The sequence below is a fragment of the Drosophila nasuta genome, chromosome 2R (assembly GCF_023558535.2).
Source record: "Drosophila nasuta strain 15112-1781.00 chromosome 2R, ASM2355853v1, whole genome shotgun sequence".
Lineage (NCBI taxonomy): Eukaryota > Metazoa > Arthropoda > Insecta > Diptera > Drosophilidae > Drosophila > Drosophila nasuta.
Window position 1 is genome coordinate 16176402 of NC_083456.1, and position 18941 is coordinate 16195342.

The 18941-nt window shown below is 39.9% G+C and overlaps 1 protein-coding gene across 1 annotated transcript in view; it reads left to right on the plus strand.

Moving 5' to 3' along the window:
- LOC132785913 (uncharacterized) overlaps nucleotides 1–17662 on the plus strand; it is a 63188-nt gene extending 45526 nt beyond the window's left edge. The window contains exons 2-3 of the mRNA XM_060792227.1: nucleotides 10050–10476; nucleotides 10628–17662. Coding sequence (XP_060648210.1) covers nucleotides 10359–10476; nucleotides 10628–13230 — 2721 coding nt within the window. The 5' untranslated portion in view covers nucleotides 10050–10358 and the 3' untranslated portion in view covers nucleotides 13231–17662. The remainder of the gene's footprint in view (nucleotides 1–10049; nucleotides 10477–10627) is intronic.
- The last annotated feature ends 1279 nt before the right edge of the window (nucleotides 17663–18941 follow it).

Here is an 18941-nt window from a genome sequence, read left to right on the forward strand (position 1 = left end):
ATTGGGTCAGTCTTGCTTGGTCATTGACCATTGCAGTTGACTACAAATAACACAGTAATTAACTAAAGTCAACGATGCAAACAAATATCCCAAGAACTCACTCAGCGACTTTAACCGATGCTTCGACTGTCCCAAGTCGGTTGCTAGTGACAATACAATCTCACATTGCAATTATGATTATTAGTATTGGGGTTTGTGGCAAAAATGTATTGTCTATAATCCAATAGCCTAACAGTTAATCAAGAAGACAAACGACCAACTTGATGTGAAAAAGCGAATCTGCTTCTTTTATACCCGCTACCCATAGGGTAGAAGGGTATTATAACTTTGTGCCTCCAAGATATTTTTATGTGTATATGTAACAACAATCTGGTATATTTATATAGTATATTTTGACAATATCTATATCAATATACCAAATGTAGCCATTGTCATATTTTTAGTATTATGCGGTATATTAGTTTGGTATGCTTTAAAATTAATACCTCACGATTTTTGTTTCTTTAAAAGTGGGTAGCGAGTATCTCGCAGTCGAGCACACTCGATTTAAGCTTTCTTACTTGTTATACCCGTTACCTATAGGGTAGAAGGATATTACAACTTTGTGCCTCAAGAATATGGTTATATACTTATTATATATAGGAAATATTTTTATATGGCATAAAACGCTTACGCAGCAAGGTCTTATTTTTTCTTTGGCTGACAATCTGGTATGTTTTGTACTCTATAGTATATTTTGACATATCTATGTCAATATACCAAATGTACCAGTTGGTATATTTTTAGTATTTTTATAGTACATTTATTTGGTATATAAAATTAATACCGCACTATTTTCCATTCATTAAAAATGGGTAGCGAGTATCTCACAGTCGAGCACACTCGACTTAAGCTTTCTTACTTGTTTTTTTTTTGGGAAAGCATACAGCATAAATTTATTTAGTCTTGATTGCCATAAATTCCAGCTCAGCAAAGTTTTGTTCTTTCTATTTGACTTTTAAAGTTTTGAATCTTAGAAAATTTTCTTTAGAGCGCACAAAATGAGCTGGAAGGAAAGTCGATATGTGGCATGAATGTGGAATTCCCGAGAAAATAATAAACTTTCAAATTACTAATGATCAGCATAAAATTGCTCATTAGTCAAGACTTCGAATTCAATATTTATTTCTTTTTTTTCAGAATGAATTTCTATATATTTTCAATGGAATTTCTCATTTATTTTAAATGATTTTTTTCATGCAATATTAAAAAACCATTGAACAACTGTTTTGTGGCTTTTACATTGTCCAAACTCATGCATAAATTTGCAATTTTGATTAAACGTTTATTGTTATTTTTGTGGGCTCGCTTTAAATTAATTATATGTTGCAATAATCTATTATTGAAATTGCGTTGCCATCATGAAACACCTTGTTAATTAAATGCTATAAATAGAGAATAATAAAATAATCTTTGTGATTCCTAATTAAGGCAAAACTTTGCGTGTCTCTGTGTGTGTGTGTGTGGGTGTTTGTGCGCAGTTTTCAACTAATGTACGTGACGTATACGTAATATGAATCATCACTTTTAGTTTGGCGATTTGTGATTTCAAAAAGCGTTTCCTTTGTGCGCGCGTATTGAATGCTTTCATTTTAATGACACATTTAATTAACTGAAAATCAACCCTTGCAGCATAATTATTTGACACATTAAACCGTTTTGTGACTCATCTGATGCGAATTAATGCTCACCCAGACACAGCACCGTAAAAAAAAAAGGGACGTCAAAGGTGAGAGAGAGGGCAATGAACAAAAAACATAAAAAAGAAGAGATTCGACATTTGAAACGACAGCTTTGGAAGCTTTTTGCATGCTGCGAATGATTTGCCAGCTGTCATTTCTCTTCTCCCCTCCCGTCGCCATCTCCATCTCCATTCAGAGCAATCTATTCGAGTCACTTGAGCCACACTCGTTCCACACAATTCGCAATGCCCCGTGGACATATTAGAGAGTCATAAAAAATACAAAAAAAAAGAACAAATAAAAGTTAAATAACGAAATGTTTGAAAAGTTTTCGTCTTGCCATTGTCACAGACGATTTCAGACGATTGTTATCTCGAGTTGAAGTTGAAGTTTTTGGAGTTTCGAGTTGTTTCAAGTGTTGTTCTAGTTAATTTCAAGCGCTGCCAAATGAATCAAATCTTTGACCCAATGTTGTGCTCTGTTTTATTTTGTTGCCCCCCCCTTCCTCGACTTTACTTTTTAATATGCAGCACTTAAAAGCCGCTTAATATTCTTCCGCATTGCTTTGGCCGCATTCAGAGGCTGCGCCACAGTCCACTGCGGTTTGGGTTATGAACCAAAAATGTATTCACGTATAGAAGAAATGAAAGCCATCCAAACAGCATCCTCCATCCTCTTTCTCTCCCTCTCTCTCACTCTCTCTATGCTTTCCTAAGGAAATGCAACTAATTTCGGGCAGTCTGCATGCAAAATTTGCACACACAACAGCAGCTGCTCCTTCTACTGCTGTTGCTGCTGCTGCTGTGGCTGCTATTGTTGCTGCTTCTGTTGCTGTTGGGAATCGCATCGCAGATGGGGCGAGATCCTGTGGGCCTGACCATGTCAAGTAAATGAATATATGAGTATGCCATACGAATAACTGCAGTTCCTCAAAACCAAGTCAACATCCTTTTTGGTTAGCTGCAAACGGAGGCTGCATTATTATTATTGTTGCTCTTGCTGTTGTTGTTGCTGCAGCTGCTGCTGCTGCCGCCGCTGCTGCTGTTTGCTTAACACACTTCCACTTCACTCAATGGCCGCTGCAGTGCAGCACATAACGCTCACACACACACACAGACACACACTTATACACTCACATATGCAAATGTATGAATGAAGAATGCTAAATTCGAGGGGCGCTGCAAAAAAACAATAAAATTGCTTTGAAATTGCAATGCTTTTCTACCTCAGACTAGTAGTCTGGGGAATTTTCCTATTTTGAAAGGCAAATTAGGTCTCTTACAATTTTTTATAATTATTAAATTATACATATTTATTATACATTCTAAGATTACTAACATATACGCTAAGAAACAGTTCAGCTCGAAAAATATTTTAGAAGTTTCTTTGAAGATTTTATGTAAAGCAAGAATATGTTTTGTTATGAATCAAAAAACTTCCTTTAGTCTTCTTTTATTATTTAGATATCTGGAAATGGCGGAAGTCGACATTTAATTGTTCATCCATGAAAAAGTTATACTTAAAATTTAAAGTATTCTCAAAAAAAGTTAGAGTTTTTCATTTAATTGCACTTTTTTTAGTGTAGACGAAACTTGTTTCAAGAATTTGTTTTTATAAAATATGACGAAGTTGTCAATTTCATGAGTTTGCTTCTTGTTTCTAGAATGTATTTTTCTCATTATATACATACGTATAATGTTATTATACTTTAAGCTATATATCACTGTAAGTGTAACAGTAGCTAGTATTAGTTTTTTAAAATAGTCGACAGTAAATTTCAAGAGATTTGTATCATTAGCTTTTACATTTTCTGACCATTTTTCTTGCAACTTTTTTTTTTGGAGGGAACTTTTCAAGCACACCTTGTGTGACATTCACATTTATGTGAAGTGTCTAGTGTCGTAATAGATCGCCAGCCTCTTCCTTTTTGCCAAGTTCTTATCTGTGTGTGGAGCGAGTTGCAGACGCTCTGCTTTGCTTTGCTTTGCTTAGCTCTGCTCTGCTTGACTCCTGCCTCGACTCCTTCAATGCTGCGCTGCGGGCGTTGTTAGCCTTAGCCGCCTGGCCTTAGTCCTGGCTACGTTGCGTTGCGTTGTCATTGTGGCATTCTTCTTCTTCATCTTCTGGTTCATCTTCTTGGTCGTATTCTTCAGTCGCTGTTGCATGCTGCACTACGACCACTTCCTGTTGCGGCAGTTCACATTCTGTTGCACGTTTGTTTGTATTGTAATTGTCTGTCGTGTGGCAAAATATGTATGCACAAACAACCAACTCGTCGTCGTCGTCGTCGTCGTCGTCTCATCTCCCATCACCCCTCTCGCCTCTTGGCTCGCTCACTACTATGTCTACAATCGTTGTGTTTATTGTCGCTTGCTTCGACTACAGCTTTTGCTGCTTCTGCTTCTGCTGCTTCTCATCATCCTGCTTGTTGTGTATTTTTGCGGTTGCACACAAATATACTGGAGAGATGCCTGGCAGCCACTAGCTGTACACATAATGCAACGACACAATGTGTTGCTGCCACTGTTGTGTTGTTGTGTTGCTGCCTCGCCTCATGGCTCCCAAATTGTTCCATGTCGCTGAGGTCATGTCCATGTCGCTGGCGTCGCCGTTGACGTCGATGATTTCTGTTGCACACCACCAGCAGCAGCAACAACAGCAGCAGTGGGGGTAGACAACAAGAACGGCGACGGCGACGGCGACGGCGACGACGACGGAGACGTCAACTCAAATGGTTTTCAGTTGTTTCAGCTGCCAAGTGCAGTGAGGCAGGCGGGCGCAGCTGTTGTTGCTGCTGCTGCAGCGGAATTGCAGCTAGAGCCAAGAGCCAAGAGAGCAGCAGCAGGAGGAGCAAACAATTGTAAGCTCTGACAGTTAACAACAACAACAACAACAGCAACAACAACAATGACAGGGTTAAGCGTCTTGCTGGTCCTGCGCCTGAGCCTGACCTCCAAAGGCGAATGTCCTCCTGTTACTGTTGCTGCTCCTGTTGTTGCTGTTGCTGTTGCTGTTGTTGCCAGGCTCGCTCACGTACAACGCGCACTTTGCTGACAGATAATTGCATTGCCCCATTGTGCATGTGTGTGTGTGCATGTGTCTGTGTGTATTTATGAAACCATTTCCATTTCCGCTCGGCAATAAAACTCCAACACGGTCACTAATCTGCGCCTCAGACGACCGACCAAGTGTCATTAATTTTATTTTTCTGTGACATTTTCCGATTATATGCGGATTTGCTGGCTGCCAACTGTCGCCTCCTTGCAACTTTAGCATCGCTGCCCTTCTCCCCTCTTCTCCCGCTTCAACTGCTGCTGTTTATGCACAAGTTTTGCAGTTTTACACTTGGCTTGTTGTCCTTGAAAGATTGCTGTTGCCTTAACAAGTAAAACAAATAGGCGGACTCGACAACAGGCGATAAGAGCTGCCAGCTTGTTCCACTTTTTCATCATTTTTACACGTTGCTGTTGTTGTTTTGTTGTTGCTACCTTTTCGTTAATGTTTGCTCAATTTAAAAAGTTTTCTATCGCCATTTGCATTTGCACGCACATTCGCACGTGCTAATGCAACAACAAAAACAATACCCAGGCAGCTGGGAGGCGCCACGAACAGCAGCAACAACAAGAAGAAGAACTTAGGCGTCACTGTTAAAGCCGCTGCCAAGTGGCAACAACGCATTTGCATACGCACCGTGGTACAAAAGTGAACGACGTCAATGAAAACTTTTCAATAGATATTTTGCAGCTCGCTCTTCTTGTTGCTGTCCGAAAAGTTTGTTTAGTTTTTTGGTTTTCATTTACTTTACTTCACCATCTTTTTTTGCAATTTTAATTTGGTAATGCAGGGCGTGTATACTCGTAATTGTTAGTGCTTCAAAAGGACAATTCATTGTCCTTTTTTCCGCCTGTTCTGTTTGTGTGTGTTTTATGTGACCAGCGAACTTTTGTTTTTGAAGCATGCAATTTGATTACGTACGCAAATGAGTGGGGCGTGGCAAGTTCAACTTACACCAGCCACAACTGAAATTGTTTCCCAATTAGATTGTACACTTCCATGGGCAAGCAGGCAACTTGCAAGTGGCAAGTGGCAAGTGGCAGAAACTGTTTTGAAAATAAATGAGGAAACCTCAACTAACCACATGAAATATAAGTTACAACTTTCATTAAGTGCAACTCGACAACTGTCTCTACTATCAAAAGCAAAAGAAGACTGCGTCGGAAGCCAGTAAATTATTCACGAACACAACGCAAATAAAACAACTGGAAAATAAATGAATAACTAAATACACTCAGTCACTGTGCGTAGGAGTTGAAGATATATATGCAGGCAGGCAAAGTGAGCGAACAGAAAACTTCTCTTATTACAAATTATAATTATATGCTTTGCTACAAATTCTATTTTTGTGCTTCGCCCCCCAAACTCAAACTGAAACTTTCGAGAGTATTCAAGTTACTCAAAACATTTTACTCTTGATTGACATTCATTGTCAAAATCATAATCATAAAACGAAAATATTTATATCTCTGCACTGAATACGAATTGTTTTCACTTTCCATTGACAATTCTAGCTAAGCATATAATAATACCGAGTAACTACATAAATGAGTGCACTGTATTGTCAATTTTTGTATTTATTCATGCGTGCCTTCTGTCAAATTTAATACCACAAATTACTCGAGAATCCATTTCGGAACTCGAATATTCATTCATTGTGTTCGATATATATGCCTGGCATTCCATGCAATTGTTTCTTAATTAATTAAGTTACTTATACGCACCGTTGACTGCCTGTCTACCATATTGCAGCATTAAACCGAGAGAAACTTCAGTAGAAAATTCACTTTATTGTTATTTGTATGATTATTATTATGCGAATATTTAATGCTGAATGCAATGAATAAAATTTCACAAACTATTTGCTTAACACATTATTGTGTTTATTTTTCAAATTGCTTTATCAGACGAAAAAGAAGCGAAGTAGCATTATTAGTTTTGTTCGCTTTTAATATCATATCGATGCTAAGTGAGGTTTATTATTTTAAATGTTAATCTTTAATGTATAATAAATAGAAAAGCACTCAAGCGATATAAATGGCATAAATAAATGTTAAAATAATATCATAAATAATGCGTGTTTAGATATTTAATTTTTTCTTCATTTTCTACTTTACTTTAGTGAATTAAATAATAACGAAATAGTCCGAAAGGAAGTAAACGTATTTATTAGTATTTTTAGAGGATTCTATTATACTAAATTTACATGAAATCAGAAAACCTTAATATCTACCAAAACATTTTGAATACAAAAAATACTGTAAAAATGATAATACACTTATTTATTATCTTTCGGGGGTTTTTAATGTTATGCAAATTAAGTTTGTTTTTACGGTAACAAATGTAGTATTTTCTATTATATAAAATGTAGTATTGTTTATGCAAAATGTATATTAAAATATATTTATTAGTATTGTTTGGAGGAAATATCATGTGTGTTTATTTAAAACTATTTGCATCAATTTAAAAAATCATAAAATCTGATATGTATTTTATTTCATTAAATATTTTGCTAAATGCATTTTATGCTTAATTTAATTTTAAAATTTCGCTCTTGCTCACTTTAAATTACAGGGTATTTGACAGTTTTAGCTATCCACTTGTTTTCCGCTTGCTTGTTTTTCAAATAAATTTATTTGTCAGTTGTCTGAATTTAGCTCAACTTAATTACTTTGCACAATGAGTGGGAGGCATGTGACATGTGGGCACGTGGTGCACGTGGCACAAAGAGATCCAATTACGGTTAGTATCAATGCCATTTGAAGGGTCAACTGCTAACTGTTAACTGATTTTGTTTGGCCGGCTTTGGCACAATTACGAAATGCCACGGTTTTATCTACAATCTCTCTCTCTCTCTCCCACGTTCTGAACCTCGTCGTTGCTCAAATCTCGAACAATCGCCAGTCGCCAATCGTGCAACAGTATCGATGTGGCACACGCCTGCAACTGGCAGCTCCAATCAGCGTACTTATAATCGTAATATGATGGCCATTGTACTCGATAGTATATTTTGGAACTGTATATCGAGTTCTATCTCTATCTTTATACTATATTTGTGTGTGTGTGTCTGTGGTTGAAACATCAGTTAATTGATTTGGTTTACGACATGCGGCATGCAGCATTTTCGCAAATATTTTTTTAATATGCTGCAACGGTTACCACACAACAACACTCGAGCATTTTGGCAATTGGCCATCAAATTAGCCCACTGTGCCACATTTATGAATATATCAACGAGCCTGTGAGTGTCTGCGCTGCCGCTGCAGATCTCTTCAAGTGCGATTGTGTGAGTGTGAGTACATATATGACTATGAGTGTGCTCATAAAGCAGCACAAATAAAACTGTCGACGATTGTAAGGCGCACAACTCACACACGAACTGAGAGACAGACGGACAGACAGACAGACAGACACACGACACTCTACTGTGGCATGTGGCAGCCACAAAGGCAGTTCGAGGGGTGTATGGTAAAAAATCAGTTGAATTGCCAACCAAGTAAGCAGTCAAGAAGGAGGATGAGGAGAAGGAGGAGGAGGAGCAGATGACACAAGAGCGGAACGAGGACAAGAGCAGCAACAGCAGCAGAAGCAGAAGCAGCAGAAGCAGGCGATGCAATTGCGCTGTGCCAACTGCTGCACTGGCACAGGAAATATTATCCGCATTGCCAAAGCATCTTAGCCAAGTCAGAGCGAAAAATACACCCATCAAGGGAGCAAGAAAGAGAGAGACAGCGATAGAGAGTGAGAGGGAAACTGACTGTGCGGGCAGGACAAAGCGTAAAAGCGGCCAAGTGAATTTCTCAAATACAAATTCAAATGGCAAATTGACAAATGAACCTTCAGAGCATTTTACGTTTTCATTGTGAGCATATTTGTGTCTCTCGCTCTCTCTCACTCTACCTCTTTCTGGCTCTCTCCCTCTTTTATGTATGTGTGTGTAGGTAATTCAGGCATTCGCAGTTTTTGCTTTTGCAGTATTGGGCAAATTTCGCATTTGCCTCATTTTCAAGCTCCTTTACTTTGAAGCGTAAACAAAAAAAAAAAAATGGTAGAAAAAAAAAACTGAAAAGGCGAACAGAAAAGGGAAAGGGGAGGGGGTAAAAAATAGGGAACCATTCGACGGGCTTTTGATGCTGATTTTGTAAAGATGCCTTTGACTGCTGCTGCGAAGAGTGAGAGAAAGAGAGAGGCAGGAGAGAGGAGGAGGTGCACCTCATTGTTGTGTTGTGCTGTTGTTCTGTGTGGCACAAGTGGCATGACTTAGTCCATTGGCCTTCCTCCCCGCCTTGCATCCCCCCCTGCTGGGCTCGCCTTAATCCACAAGATGAACAACAAATTACAAATTGTAGTTGATGGGCGATTTTAAAGCTGCCGCCGCCCATAGGCCGATTCCATTGACCATTGTTTGGCATGCCATTCACTGGACGAGACTTGGTAAATAGAGATTACCAATAAGCCAACTACAATTACAATCACAACAACAACAACAGCAGCAGCTACGACGACGACAGAAAACTACACAATGCGCATTGTTCCTGAAAATGATTCTCTGTACCTCAGTTCTTCTTTTTTTTATGCTCTCACTTGAGTTTAAGAATTTAAGCAGTCGAAGAAACTTTCGACGGAAGGCTAAACTTCTACAAAGCTCTCACCAAATGGCCGAAATAGTGTTGGCCATTTGGCGCTTTTTGAAGTTGTGCTGTGATTTAAGAGCAATATAAATCATAGCTGACAGCGCTTTAAGTTTGCTAAGAAGTCATTTAATTATGTTTGTTATAGAAGATTGTTAAGCTAATGAATTTTGATGATTTTAAATTAAGAGCTAAGAGCATAGATTTTAATATCTTTCAGCTTCCTTAATGTTTCAACAAGTTACTTACTATTAAATGTATATATTAATGATGCTTTACTGCTATTCAGCATTATTTTAAATGTCGAACTTTCATAACAAGTTCATTTATGTTAATGCAATTAAAATGTCAACATAGCACGTTTATAAGAAATATACATATTTCTATCTGAAAGATACTTTAATGATACTCAACATCACTTTAAATGAATAACTATTAATATTTATTGAATTTATCGTATATTACAATTTTAACATGTTACTAATAAGCAATATCAAATAAATTTCTTAAGGGCGTTTTTCTGACGTTCCTTGCGTAATCTCCTTCAATGATTATTTATTAAATGAATTCGATTTACATTAATGTTAACAGCTCTTTAAAACTCTAGCTAATTTTAGCTTCTTTTTGTGTCTCCCCAACCTAGCCATTTATTTGCGTCTCAGCACTGCTGAATGTGTGTGACGTGCGAAGGAAATAAAAGGCAGAAGAAGGCATAACAAGAAAAATCAATAGGAATCTGTCGTAGTCGAGTCGAGTCGAGTGAAGTGCAGCGCAAAATTTCCCTTTGTGCCAAAAAGTAGCCAGAGAGTGGCGAGTAATGTGTAATGGAGACCTTTTTGCCAGCGACGGCAACATGATGTGAAACATGGCAATCGAATCAGCCAAAGCCATTTAGAGTCATCAATTGGCGGGGTCGCGACCACCGCCGTGTGGCAAGGACGCAGCGGGACAAATGCACAGCATGGTGGCAGCAAAATGTAGAAGCAGCAACAGCAACAGCAGTTGGATCTGGAGCTGGAGCTGTTGGAGGAGCAGGAGCAGAAGCAGAAGTAGAGGAGTGCGAATGCCAGGTAAGTTTTGTGCTAAAACAAAAGCGAGGACCAAATGTCGTCAATCATTATACGTTTTTTTGCTTTCCATTCCCAATATTTATTCTCTGTGGAATTCGTTGTCTCTCTTTTATGCTCTATATATATTATTTTGTCGTTCTCTCTGTTGCAGCCTGGTGGCAGCTGTTGTGGGCCTTGTGCTTCGCCTGCCTCATCGGCTGGGTGTGGGGCGATGACTGGTCACAGAGCTGCGCTTCGAACTGCACCTGCAAGTGGACCAATGGCAAAAAGTCGGCCATCTGCAGTTCGCTGCAATTGACCAGCATACCGACAACGCTGAGCACTGAGCTACAGGTGCTGGTCCTCAATGATAATCACATACCATATCTGAATCGAGAGGAGTTCTCGGCATTGGGTCTGCTCAATTTGCAGCGCATTTATTTAAAGAAATCCGAGGTCCAATACATACACAAGGAGAGCTTTCGCAATTTAAAGATTCTCGTCGAAATTGATCTGTCCGACAACAAGCTGGAGATGCTCGACAAGGACACGTTCATGGGCAACGATCGTCTGCGCATTCTCTATCTCAATGGCAACCCACTCAAACGTCTCTCGGCGTATCAATTTCCCATCTTGCCACATCTGCGCACTCTCGACATGCACGATTGTTTGATCTCCTCGATTGATGCCATGTCGCTGGCCAATCTCAATCAGCTGGAGTTTCTCAATCTCAAGAACAATCTTCTTGAGAGCCTCAGCGAATATGTGTTCCAGCACATGACCAATCTAAAGACACTCTCCCTGGAGGAGAATCCCTGGCAATGCAATTGCAAACTGCGCAAATTTCGCACCTGGTATGTGAGCAGTCGCCTCAGTTCGGTGAGTCTCGTGTGCAAGGGTCCGCCATCGCAAAAGGATCGCACCTGGGACAGCGTAGATGAGGAGTTGTTCGGTTGTCAGCCGCGTGTGGAGATCTTCAACAACGAGGAGGCGACCAACATTGACATCGGCAGCAACACAACCTTTAGTTGTCTGGTCTATGGAGATCCGCTGCCCGAAGTGAGTTGGGAGCTGAACGGGAAGATACTCGACAATGATAATGTGCTCTTCGATGCGGAGAGCATCACATCGGACAAGATGTGGAGCAATCTTACCGTGTTCAATGTGAGCAGTCTCGATGCTGGCACTTATGCTTGCACTGGCAGCAATCTTGTGGGTTCGATGACACAGAACATTAGCATTTACCTCAGCGAAATTGTGCAGCATGTGTTGGTCAAGACACCGGAGACGTTTTGGTACTTTGGCTTGATCATGGGCATCTTTGGCACCGTCTTTCTGCTCATTGCCATCTCGTTTGTGGTGTGTTTGTGCAAGCGCACAACGAGACAGCATCGACATGCCAACAAGGCGGGCGTCAAGTCGAGCGTCAGCTTCAACGATCAGGAGAAGAAGCTGCTCGACTCGAGTGTGACGACAACAACCAACGATCGCGGCGATAGCTATGGCATCGACAACAATCCCAGCTCGATTAACAAAACGGATTCATCGCTGGGCTTCAATCAGATCGAAATACATGCGGTGGAGAATCATCGCTCTGGCTTAGGCCTGGCCATGAGTCAGCATCAACAGCATCAGCAACATCAGCAGCAGCAACAGCAGCAACAACAACAACAGCAGCAGCAACAAGCTGGCAACAATCAGGCGGCAGCTGCGCAGCATATGCGACAACAGCTGATGACTGTCAAGGATCCCACCTGTGGCCTAATCAGCGTGCCCACCTCGATGGCTGGCTACCAGCATCAGCATCAGCATCAGCTGCAACATTCCCATGCGCATCCCCATCAGCTGCAGCACTCGCATTCGCATCAACATCCCGGACAACTGTCCGAGGAGTTCCCCCTGAACGTGGGCGTCTTTCCACCGCCGCCGGAGTTCTGCTCCAACATTGTGCCGAACCCGAGTTTTGGCAACATTTTCATACGCGTCTCGGTGACGCAAGACATGTTGGATGGCGCCGACATCAACATGTATCCCGATCTGCTGAATATACCCAAGCGACTGCAGGATGTGCAGTGTACAGCTGGCGGCGATGCTGCCGCCGGAGCGGGCAACTCCTCCACCTCGGGCGATGGCCAAACTGTGGCACAGTTTGCCACCTTGCCGCGCCACACCACACGTCGTGGCATACTCAAAAAAGATCCCTCACTGCAGCAGGCAGCAGCCGCGGCAGCAGCAGCGAATCTCTATCCACACGACGAGATTGTCACCTACAACATGGAGACGGGTGGCTACCACAGTGGAGCCGGTGGCATGGAGCTGCCGCCCCCTCCACCACCGCCCGCTGTCACTGCGGTGGTGCAGTGTCATCATCCCACAACAGCGGCGCCCGTCTCGTCAGCGAATTGCGCCAGCTGCATCAACAATGCGCCATCCTCCTCCGCCTGCAGCACGCCACCGATTGTGGAGGCGACGCCACTGCGACCGCTGTGCAAGAGCAGCACTGGCGGCGGCGTTGGCGGCGGTGGCGTCGACAGCTCCGCCTATCCCAAGTACGACAACATGGGCAGACGCATCACGGCCAGCGGTGGCCTGGGCAACTCCACGTTGTCGCTGCCCGATGAGAACGAGACGCTGTTCAACGAGTCGGAGGAGCAAACGCATCAGCCATCAACTGAAGACGAATCCTCGCCAGATCACGAGCTGCAGACGACGGAGCCAGCGCCTGGAGTGGACAAAGGAGGTGGCGGCGGCGCTGGAGAGTTTGTGTCCCTCTAGTATTACGGCACGCAGGTGTAAATAGCGAGAAAGAGAGAGAGAGAGAGTAGCGCCACCTGCCGGTCAATAGATTGTGCTACCCAATCAACCCAATAATAAAGCAAAGCGAAGTTAGATAGAAGAAGGGATAAAGAGAAGAGAATGAGAAAGACGTCCCCAATTTGGCAATCCTTTTGTTCATATCATGTACTAGATAAAAGGGAACTCAATAAATTGTGTTCTTGCAAACCTGACACAATCTATTGACTGCCGAGATCCAAGAGCAATTTATGCAGCATTAGAAAAACCTATCCCCAGACAAATGAGAATATGAGAATGTTATGTTAACACACAAAAAAAAATGCAGCAAGGATTATTAATGATGATTTTATTCAACTCTTATGCTCATAAGTATTTTGTAGATTAATTAGTGGTATAATCGTACATAGCAAAAAAATCCATGGTATCCCAATTCCTAAACTCACAACCACATGCTAAATCAAAAAGAAATATATAGATATATAGTAGTTGTCTAATTTTGGTAAATGGTAAATGTTTATAATATTGCCTAGCGGTACTCATCACTCACACACAATTCTAGACCAAAATCTATTCTCCATAAGGTGTACAAAAACAAAGAACCTTTTTGGTTTTTGGTTAGACGATTAGCTTTCGACATTAAAGTAGCGAAACACACATTTGCTCATTGTATAATCCCCTCTGTAGCCAGTCTTAAGCATATATATATATCTATATATAGTACTTGTAGAGATTCCAAGTATTCTACCTGATATATTAAAACAACTATTTTCCAAATATACAAAATCAAAAAAAAATACATGCATGTATATTATAAGTATATATACTTTTTAGCCCAGATATAGCATTTGATGAGGAAGAAATATTATTATTTTAGTTATAGCTTAATTACTCGAATCCTCCTCAATATCTACTATATATAGTAATCTCTGTAAATATGTGTGAATAGAACGGAATTTTAAAATCAAAATTGTTTTAAAGCCCAGCTCAATATCAAAACAAAATAACTGAATGCCAAACAACTTTTGTCGTGCCAAATATTTTAAACTAAATACAAGTATATTATTATATTTTAAAATTGTTGAACATACTCTTAAAGAAACCAATTGCAATTGTTATTCCCTTCGGGGGGATTTGCTTTGAATTTACCAAGCTGCTCACATTAGATATACATAGAGACATAGAGACAACAAAAATCTTCCAGAAAACATGTGTCTGCATCAGAAAACTTGTTAATTTTTGTCGGTTAATTTTGCATAATCTATTTGGTTCTGCATTCTGATTAATATTTTCCACTCAGTTCTGTCAATTACCTTGGGGCAACCTTTTACAAATGACTTTGACTCTGCGTGAAGAGTTGGTTGAAATGATAGCATGAATTAAATCATCCTATGAGAGCTAAATACCGAATAAATTAATCACGCAACACTTTCTGCCCCCAATCCCCAAAAAACTGTTTCAGTTTTGAATATAAATTGATGTAAAAACAATAAACATGTGGCAAAAATAATAGATGCTGATAATGATTGAGGAAAGTGTAGAAGAGTAGAGGAAAGTGCGGTTGGCAATTGTTTGATTATTCGGGCGTATGAAAATTTTACCTAATTATAATAAAATATGTATATGTACTTATGTAAATGTATATGTATATGTATATGTATGTGGGTTTAACGGCAGAATCAGATTTAGCGTAAATCATATATATAGTATATGTATGATATAAAGTGTAATGTATAATCGCGTATACAGTAGAGGGCAACACACACACACATACGCGTGTGTATGTGTGTGTGTGTAGGTTAACCCCATACTATGTCTAAGCCTACAGAATGCAGCAAATAAAACTTTTGTGTAGAATGTTTACAACTCGAGCTTGATAATGTAAATGTAAATTATAAATTTATAATATGTAAGTACATGCATAAATACGGTTAACAGTACATAAATCCATTTGCATACCCGTATATACATACATATGTGTATATCTATATTTATGTATGACTAATTGTAAAATACATATGCGGATTTAAATGTTCTCGGAACTTGCTGCAGACCTATTTGCGATTTGCGAAAGTTACATCCATAAATAAATAAATGACAAATATACACACACACATATATACACACTAGTATATGCTACTTATATACATACACATATATATATATAGAGTATAAATTATAATACACAACAAAAAGAAAATGAACAAAATGAACGAATTAAGAACAAGCAAATACGATTACGATTACAAACAAACAAATATTTACACACACACACACTCACATACAGAGACACGCCCACTTTTTTGATATTTTGTGGGCAAACGCTCAAAGGGATTTTGTTTTTTGATATCAAAACGCATCGCATAGCATATGACAAACATTCATATGTAATTCAATTGCACGTTATACAAACAACAACAACAATAATGACAACAAAATAACACAATGCAAACAAGAAACAAAAGCAAAAAACAAAAATACGAGAGATAATGAAAATGATATGAAAAAAGTATAAAAAAAACGAAAAAAAAACCGAAACAATAGCGATAAATGTCAGTAAATAGTGAATTTTTTCCTTCAGATCTCATAGTTCTCCAAAGTTTATACGTATACTTAATGCCTAGATGCTGCACGATAGAAATAAGCTGAGTGTATACATAGAGTTGACAATTGGATTGCGAATTACTTAGGTTCATTTCGATAATTTCGATAATATATACATAATAAGCATTGAAACATAATCGTACAATCTTACATTGATCAATTTTCATCTTTATTGTTTTATCTCATGAGTTTTGCTTAGGCATGGAACTGAAATTCAGATAAAACTAGGAAAAAAACACGAAGAGAAAACCTTTTTGCGTATGTGCTTTCGTATACAATGTACATATATACATACATATATTTACACCTGCATCCAGCATTCATAGCGAAAAACCCAATTAAACGAAACTACAAATAACTCAACAGAGCTGCAAAGCTTTGTAATTCCTTTTTAAATAATTTTAACTAATTAAAAAGTGATGGAAACCGCCAGAAAACAAAACGAGAAACGCGAGCATTCAAACTATGCTTTTAAAATACACTCACACTCACACTCACACTCACACTCATGCACTCACATTCATACACTCATACACTCAAATTCACACTCAGTCAGGAGTCACACACAGTTAGGGAGAAGGACAGGACAGATTAAATACGCAAAGGCAGCGTGTAGCGATTGTAACAAATATAATTTTAATTACTGTGCTTAGTATGCTGCCTGCCACACATGCCACATGCCGCATGCTGCATGCTGCACACAAAGCCGGATAGGCACATTGGAAGCCAATGATGTACACACCAAAATAAGAGAGAAAAAAAACCGTATCTACATATATTAAATAAATGCATCCAATTACATAAACAACATGCAGCAGTGAAGGGCAAAGCACAAGAATCTACAAAATAGAAATAAATATAGAAAAAGGCAAATGGCAATGGATGGAAATGCGAATACAAATGAAAAACCTTGTTCAGATGATGTAATGCATATGCAAAAGAAAACAACAACACATACGAGTAGAGGGGGAGAAAACAATATTGTCGAACAATTTTTAACTTAACAAATGCATGTCGATTGCCTGCCTTTGCCAGCCTGTAAATTGTGTAATGCGAGTATGTAAAAGCGAACCCTGGGTGTAATATTAAAAAGAAGGACATGCTCACATCTCTAAACTGGCTTCGATGATTTTTTGGCATTTTGCATATTTCACTTTAACACTTTACACACACACAAAGGGCAAGCATGCTTGGATTTTTGCATATTGATACCGAGAATTTGAGAATTAGCCAAATTTACAATTAAAAACAATTTACAAAAGCCTCTCACAATCTGCCCCATAACTCGAAATGAAATGTGAAACGAATAAATTAAAGCATTCATAAAACACACACACACACAGACTCATACACACACTCATATACATTTGTCTAGAAAGAAAGAGAGAGAGAGAGAATGCATCTGGAGAAAGATTCGCACTATACCCGAAAAATACATGATAATATAGCATTATTATTCTTTGGTATAGATTGTCAAGCTTTACTACACACTATATTAACATAGATGAAGATAATAACAATGATGAACACAATGAATGAAATATAAAATAAATTGAATGAAAAACTAAAACACTCGCCAGAGTTTTCGTTTGCCCTTTTGTCTGGGATTTATGGGCGCACGTCGCGTATACGCAACGCAATTTATTTATTATGTATACGCAATAAAAATTATGCGAAACAAAAGAAGCCATAAAGCCGGGCATAATTATTGGCGTATGTTTGCAGATCCTTCGATGACATATTGATGCGTTGTCCTCTGTTTGTTTTTCCAATTGAGATTGCAACTTCGACTGCGACGGCGACTTTATCCTGCGACTTATCCTTGCCACAGATACAAGCACAGACACACATCAGCTAATCCGCATAATTTGGCCAAACAGGATATCCTCTCACTTGTTGATCAAACTTTCGTGAGTGTTGCAAGTGTGAGCAAATTTCCGTCAAGAGTTTTCCCTTTTCCTTAACTCATTTCCATTTCATTTGCAATATGATGAGTGTTATTTTTTTGCTTTGGTTTTCTTGGTAGTTTCATTTTCTTTTTAGTTGGTTTATTTTTGAGCAACTAAATTCACATTTTGCAGCATTTCCGCGCTTAATCTCCGCCACCGCCTCCATGTGACACTGCAGACGTCACCTCACAAAATGTTGCAATAATGACTGCCAGCAAAGCTGTCGAGGAGGAGCGGGAAGAGGAAGAGCAAGAGAAGGGCGTACAACTGAAAGCGTAATAACATTTTCATCTTAATGCACTCAAAACACATTTAGTCAAAGTTGCTCGCATCTGCTTCAGAACGACGTCAGCATCCGGTGTTTGGCTCCGTTCGCTGACGCCGCTTCAACTGCTGCTGCTGCTGCTGCTGTTGCTGCTACTGTTGCTGCTGTGGTGACTGCGGCAATGTGAAACCACCAAGTCAGTCAGCAGCCCACATCACATATGGCAAATGGCGTATACACAGAGTGAGAGAGAGAGAGAGAGCGAGAGCGGGGATGGCAGCCATCAATGGCTTGGCTTGACTTGGCTTGGCTTCATTTGCGAAGGATGCGCCTGTGAGCTGGAGAGTAGTCCTCCAGAGATTGAAACGCATTGAGCACGTACCGTTTGCAACCACAGAAACCCATATTCCACTCACACTTCTCCACCCACATTCACATTCACGTTCACATTCGAGGAGCAGCAGCAGCTCCTTCTGCACTCTTTTTTTTTGTGTTTGTTGCCTCCCTTACGTTACGAATGTAACATTCATTTTTGACAAGCATAATTTGCGGTCTGGGCTGGTGCTCTTGGTTGGGGGATTTGCGAATGGCGCTGGCATGTTACGTTTATTTACAGTGTTCATGGAGCCGAGGCACTTTTCTAATGCAAAAATGATGCACTGCACCGTCAGGAGTCCGGACAGAGCGACGTTGCCGCTTTTGTGGTCAAGCCAGCAGACAAGGCATCAGGCAGCAGGCATCAGGCAGCAGGCAGCAGGCAGATTGGAATCGTGGATGCGGCGGCAGCGCAGCCAAAACATGCACTTAATGTTGGAAACCTGGCGCAGTAACTAGCTTCCCCCCTCACTTCACCCACACACACACACAAGCACACA